The sequence below is a fragment of the Lytechinus variegatus genome, chromosome 3, assembly GCF_018143015.1.
Source record: "Lytechinus variegatus isolate NC3 chromosome 3, Lvar_3.0, whole genome shotgun sequence".
Taxonomy (NCBI): Eukaryota; Metazoa; Echinodermata; class Echinoidea; order Temnopleuroida; family Toxopneustidae; genus Lytechinus; species Lytechinus variegatus.
The window spans coordinates 14,706,026-14,712,987 of NC_054742.1; the positions used below are offsets into that span (position 1 = coordinate 14,706,026).

A 6,962-nucleotide genomic window follows, 5' to 3' on the forward strand; every position below is an offset into this window, starting at 1 on the left:
AAAGGTCATGACCTTATAAATTGCTCCAATACATTATTCGATGCATGTTTTGGATTCCTCTCTGAATTTCCTATCAAATGGTACCACTTTCATGAAAATTGGTCAACACGTAACAACGCAGTGGCCATTGAAAGTTGAAGGTCACGCCCATTTTTGTCAAAACAAGGAGAAAAGGACAGGCCGTAGCGCGAGAATTGACGGACCGATTGGACTAATTTTTTTTGTTTTGTGCTTGGGCCATGGTGAATTTTATGTATACCAAATTACAACGAATTCTGAGACGGTCGGGTGCAAAATTGCACATTCATTGGGTGAATTGGCATGGAATGACCCGCAAATAAACTTTTTGTTGGGGTGGACTTGTCTTTTAAGTTTTGATTTTGATACCACAAATGGTCAACGTTCATCATCGACCCTAAATGACCCTTGACCTTGATTATATGACCTAAAACCCATGCTACATAATTATTGAGACTTGATTATCCCTATCTTCATGTTTCATTATATTTGTCCTTATACTTTTAAGGTTGTGATGACATTTCAAAAACTAAACCTTGGTGACAATCAATGTCATGCAGGCGAGATAAAAAAATGAGGACTGGACTTTCAACTTTTGATGTTAGGATTGCAAACTTTAGCAACAAATGTTAGATCTTAGATTGTGTCTTTCACACATTTGTTTTACATATGATACACTCATGATTTTCATTGACAATGAATTCAATCTTTGAAAATATACTAAAATATAAAGGACCAGACAGGCTTTGAACTTTAGCACTATACAAAGTAGTCTTTCAGGTTCTTGGTACACTTTAAGACTAGTTACAAGTGTTTCAAAGCACCAAGCAAGCAGTACAAACTGTTACAATCAGAAGACAGGAAGATGATGAACATAAATAAAAGCTAGATGGAAAATACTAAGGAGGTGTACTACAATCTAGACAGTACTCTACAAATGATGAAATCCATGAAGAAAGTTGTCTCAAAGATGAGGATAAGCTATGATTGGCAAGAGTTCCTGGGAATGATGTCATTCTCGATGTATCAACACAAATATGCCAAGGCCAGCTAGAATTATATACTGCAAAGAATGAAGGAAGAATATAAAAATAAACCCAATTAATATCATGGCATCTTGGAAGTAGAGTTTTCACCTAACAAAGCCATATTTTTCTTCCAACAGGATGGTAAAATGGTACATCAAGTGAGGAATGAACTCCCAATTCCCTGAACAAGGGGTGTTTTATAAGACTCAAAATGCATGTCATTAAATGTCATTAAAAATAACTTCAATATGATTGCCTAATGGGATGTCTAAAATTTTTGTCTGACAACATATATATTTCTGATACAATATGGTAGAATACACACTGCTTTTCTGTTAGAAAACGTCTAGGAATAGAAAGGTCTTTAATATAAATCTTTAGATGTGCAACTAAAATGAGATTGCGAATCAAATTAGGCTTGGTATATTAAATGCCTAATATATCGCAGCCTGGATTCATATTCATCGCATTAAACTGGATGAAAACAGAAAATGAAAAATAATTACTCTTGTGATGAGAAAATAAATAATTGTTTGTACACTTGTACACAAAAACAAAAAAAAAAAAATTCTTCACAGCAAAACAGTATTTCATGCTAAAAATAAAATTACAGGGGAATATCTTTTCAATCAATTTATGTATCTATGAAATAAGGTTACCTTTAATTTTGGATAATCATTCATCATTATTGTGACGTTGCCTATGTAGGGTACAAAACCTCTTGCTCTACCAACAACATCTTTTCTTTCAAGCCATAGTTGACCTTTGGCATATAGTCCCCTATCATCAACCATGTTATTGTCTCCTTTGGTTAAAAACTTCACCGTTCCATCTTCCCTGTGGATAAAATAATGACAAACACAAACATCAACTATCACAATCACTTATTACAATTGTACAATTCACAGCTGTTATGCTATATTCCTAGATGAAGTATTCTTCGAAGATGATGATAGCCAAATCATGATTGGTTCATGATGATTAAGTGACTTTTGTTCCATTTTTTTTTACTTCAAAGATGAATGCATACAGTATGCATCCACAAGGTTAGGATATTAAATAATAATCAATAGCCAAAACATTAAAAATTTCACTGGATAATGGAATAATTTGAAAAAGAGTCTGTTTGATTCATCGATTTGCAACGTATATGTGAAAAGGAAACAACTATGAATGATTTTCTCTTTAAGAAATCAAAGATGACTAAACCTTTGACAAAAAGGGAAATGAGATATATTTGAATGGGTAATTAAAAAGCTGTAAATATGATGAAAGAACACATACTTTTCATGTAGTCTCAGGACTCTGTGAACTATAGGAATGTCTCTGCCTTCAATCTTGAAAACAACTATCTCTCCAACTCGAATTGGATCTTCTTGATAATTGGTTAAAAACAAAAGATCTCCTCTGTGAAAAGCTGGCTCCATGCTCCCACTGCAAAGGTAATAGAAGCAATATAGAAATGGCAATGAACTGACAATACAAAGTGTTCATAGTCCAAAGGTAATCATGATTTTTCCAATTAAGGTTTATTTCTGACTCAAGAATAAAAAAAAAGTAATTGCAGTATGCACATAGTTCAACTTTGAGATAAATATGCATCTCTCGTTCCTTTACAACACACCTGTAATATTTATTATGGTAAGAGAGTATGTCAGCAATACTAACATTCAATAATTGTGTATTATTTACCCTACCTTCAGTGATAAAGTATAGGTTTTGAATATCGTTAAAAGGCAATTATTTCCATGCTGTACTTCTTCCTCATTAGAAAAAATAAAATCAATGTAAGTGTAATATTGTCAATTACAAGACATCTTTACTATTAAAATCTGTGGTACTTTCAATGAACTTCTGATGATCCATTTGCACATAATGTCTATTCTACCTTGTACTTACCTGAGTACAACTACAATTGGACTTTCACTCCCTGTGACAACCATAAGGCCTTTCCATATCATAAGTGCAGATGACACTATCATACCAAAGTTAAGCACCTGGTAAAAGAGCTGTAATGTGAACAGATTTTTTTTAAATGATAAAATAGGTAGAAAATCAGAAATGTTAAATTTTCAAGAAAAGCATATATAATTGAATGACTCATTACTTCTATACACAGCAAAAAAGTAAGTCCCCCCTAAATCAAATTGCTGTAACTTTTAAACATAATTTTTTTTGAGATATGATATTTCATAGGTGGTTTTCTACACTCATTATGCAATTTCTGGGGGAAAATGAGATTGATTGATTGAGTCATGCATGAGTAATTAAAGATTGAATAAAAATGACAATTTTTGAAAGTCACAAGAGTCGTTTTTCAGATTGTGCAAATACAAAGTTTGGCAAATATTGTTTTAGGTGAATTGTATGGTGTTAATAACTGTTTTACTATCCATCATTTAGCCACTCCACACACAATTTTGATATCATTTGTTCATGGTTGAGTGAGCACAATATTGCAGGGGCCGCGGAAGCGGGGGGGGGGGGGGGGGGGGGGGGGCAGCCCCCCCCCCCACTTTTTTCCAAGAGCATGTACAAAAATGTAAAATTTACCATACCATTATGATATTTTTTTGCATGGTAACCCCCTCCTTTGAAAACCATTACGCGGCCCCTGCATTGTGACATATCATCACAGGGGTTTATGGTAGTATCCTCTACAACTTGTTGGATCATGTTATTATTTGAAAATGTTGGTGGCTCCCCCCGATTATAGGCCCCTCTCCCATTTTAAAATTCTGGATCCACCACTGATTTGTCCATAAATTAAACTGATCATGAGAAATCGTTAGGAAAAGAATACATTTATGCAGTATTTTTTGTTTTCAATAAATGTCCATTGAACAGTGAAACAACGAGTATTGTTGAAGATACTCTTCCAAAAAATAACTGTCATCATATTCTATCATTTTTATTGATGGAAATGTGTAAAAAATCCAATTATAGCAAATTTTGACCTGTGTTTATTCAACCGTGAAATTTAGCCAAAAAGTTGTATTGTTTTTTAGAAAGTACTTTTTACAAGCCTTCTGACTATTTTTCATAAGAATGTGGAATTAGTTCCAATAATATGGAAACAAAGTCATGATATTTGGCTTGTGACTTTTGAAAAGTGACATTTTTGCCTTTTGATGGTGCTCCCTGAAGCATGACGTAAAATATGTCCGTAACATTCACTCAGACGGTAGCTTATAAAATTACCTACACGCTCATGTAAAAATATATTAAAAACTCGCATTGGTTCAGAAATTATTGATGTTTGTTGAAGGGGGGTACTTACTTTTTTGTTGTGTATACTTGCTGATTTTTATCTAGAATGGGGGACAATTTTTCAAACAAGAACTACAAGTCTACATTCAAGTCTGCCTACATGTAATGGTGGAAGTCCAGACTGTGGATGCCAACTGCTGCTTATTCATACAAGCAATCACATTCACTGCCCTTCTCACTGACCCTGGAGATTTATTATAGGATGGGGGGTCAGGTGTCCGGACACTTTATATTTTTGAAGCCTTCCTTTTCGTCTTTGGATTACACTAAAAATATGAATTCAATAATTGTAATCATCTTCTAGTTTGTTCTTTATAATATTTTCTAACATTTTGTACTAAAAAATGATGAAAATTTGTTTGTAAATCTTTCTAAATGACTTTCTAAAATTGATCGTCCGGACACACAACAACTGGGTATACCTTTTTGTTTATATTTCCATTTCTGATGTAACATAGAAATATGGTGAAGTGACCTTGACCTAAATACATTTATATTAATACATAATGCATATTGTTTGTCAGATTTTCTTAAATCTGCTTCTTTAACAGAATTGCTATTTTCTTTGAAAAATACTTTCCATTTTAGTTGAGTACCAATGAAAAGCAAATCACAATCTTATGCATAACTTATGTATACATGCCACATCTTTACATATATTTCTTATGCACTCAGTGAGTTCATCTCAACAAATGATATCCTAAGATGTCCATGTCTAACAAAAAATTATATTTAGTAAAAAGAGAAAATCCAACTAGCATAATGCTGAAAATTTCATCAAAATCGGATGTTATGACATTTCCAAGTTTCGCTTAATTTCACATAAGTTATAAGTGATGTCATCATGGACTGATGACATCACTATTACTTTTGTGTTTTATTATATGAAATATTTAACTTTCTACTCATTGTCATGTGGAATCTAGTTTATTCCTCCCTGAAAATGTGGAACTACCATTGTTTAAACTTTTTTTGGTTCAGTCAAGTTGATCATTTATATTGTCAAATCTGAAAATATTGTGTAATTCAAACAATAAAAATCTAAAGAAATAGTGAGGGACATCACTGACTCTTTCATTTGCATATCACTGAGTTGTATGGTTGGAACTACCCCTTATCGACCACCTAATGTTCTAAGCATCGTATCTGCGAAAATATTCATCAATTTTACCCAGTTTTCGTCTCATTTGTGCAGAAAATTAAGCAGATCAGATTCCCATGTTTCGTACGGCGACTCCGATTCAATCCGCGTATATATCGACGAACAACGAATACGACGATTTTATATTTGCTCATTTGCACCCATCTTTTGAAACCGACCACCCGCGATACACTAAGTTTACGGCCGATTCTTGTCGCGGTGGCGAAGAATTTTAACTCTTCCAAATCAGTTCTATGATGTCAACATGCTAAATGATCGTCTCACTACTTCCATTGCGAGCTCCGGTACATGATTCGACGATTGACGACGGAAATTTGTTCTAAAGCCGGATTTCTTGGTTTTTCAGCGGGGTTTGGGTCTGGTCAATACAATTTTGATTAATTCTACTAAATTTATACTTTTTGTTGCTTCCTTTTTTCTCGTAAAATCGATTCTTACCATTTCTATGGACACTGCGCCTACTCTCGATCTCCCGCGCGTATCATTTGTAATACGCAGTAATTTAAACGCGCGCAAGGTGGTCGGTTTCAAAAGAGGTGGTTGATATGTGGTAGTCTCACCATATATATATGTGAAAAATAAGCAAAAATCTAAAATGTCATAACTTTCTAATTTTACATCTAATTTTAGCTAAAAAAACCTGAGAAAAATGGGCCTATCATGACAAGACGGATGAGACTTGCCCGATGTTTACGCCGCCATCTTGGTTCCTATTGTTCTTCGCCAATGTTACGCGACATTGCATTGGGGCTTTCTTGGAGCGGCTTTCTTTGTTCTTTTTCTCAACAAGGCAAAAATGCTATGCCTTGGAACGGAAATTTGAGTGTAAAAATGGGGGTCCCCTCCGCGGCACATACCCACTATGCAGTATATACTGAGTGCCCCCCCTCGGGAAGTAAGCTTACGTTAGTAAATGATTTTTACCCTCGAGAAGCCGCCTGGCTATTCCCGCTCCCTGTGTGTTAGCCATACCGGTACCGTACATCAATCTCTGCACATGGGACCACAACAAAGACAAGGCCCGCCGATTTGAGGGTTCCGTTCAGTCAAATAAACAAACATATCCACAACTCTTCCCACACATCCATTTTCCAATTCACCAAAAACATACCTGCCGTTTATTCATACGCTTCACTTCATCTAAAAACTCGAGAGACACCATGTTGCAATCGGGAATATGCTAGCATACGTCGAACAACTGCACAACTTCACATCGACGGTATGGTATAGAGTCTACCCAATTAACACACACGCGCGCGCATGTCCAATTACCATGCATCATACAGAGTAGATCTCTAGTCTTACATTTTATTCTTAAATGTTTTTTTTAAGGAACATCCTATCAGCCCCAAAATTGCTTTGTTCAAAGATTAAATCGTATTCCATTATTTTTGCAGAAAAAAAATCGAATAATGGCCTGACTGCAGCGGTCTAATACTATAGCTAGGTATCTGTTCATGTCAGATCATTAAACCTCTGCCAAT

At 34.9% G+C, this 6,962-nt stretch overlaps 1 protein-coding gene across 1 annotated transcript; it reads right to left on the reverse strand.

Annotated features, from left to right (window-relative positions):
- Window positions 1-336: 336 nt before the first annotated feature.
- LOC121410296 (signal peptidase complex catalytic subunit SEC11A) lies at window positions 337-6,719 on the reverse strand. Its single transcript, XM_041602290.1, has 5 exons — window positions 6,590-6,719; window positions 2,946-3,055; window positions 2,331-2,480; window positions 1,706-1,883; window positions 337-1,081 (listed from the first exon to the last, which is right to left on the reverse strand). The coding sequence occupies exons 1-5, from the start codon at window positions 6,638-6,640 to the stop codon at window positions 1,031-1,033; spliced, it is 540 nt and encodes a 179-aa protein (XP_041458224.1). The 5' UTR covers window positions 6,641-6,719; the 3' UTR covers window positions 337-1,030.
- Between the last annotated feature and the right edge of the window lie 243 nt (window positions 6,720-6,962).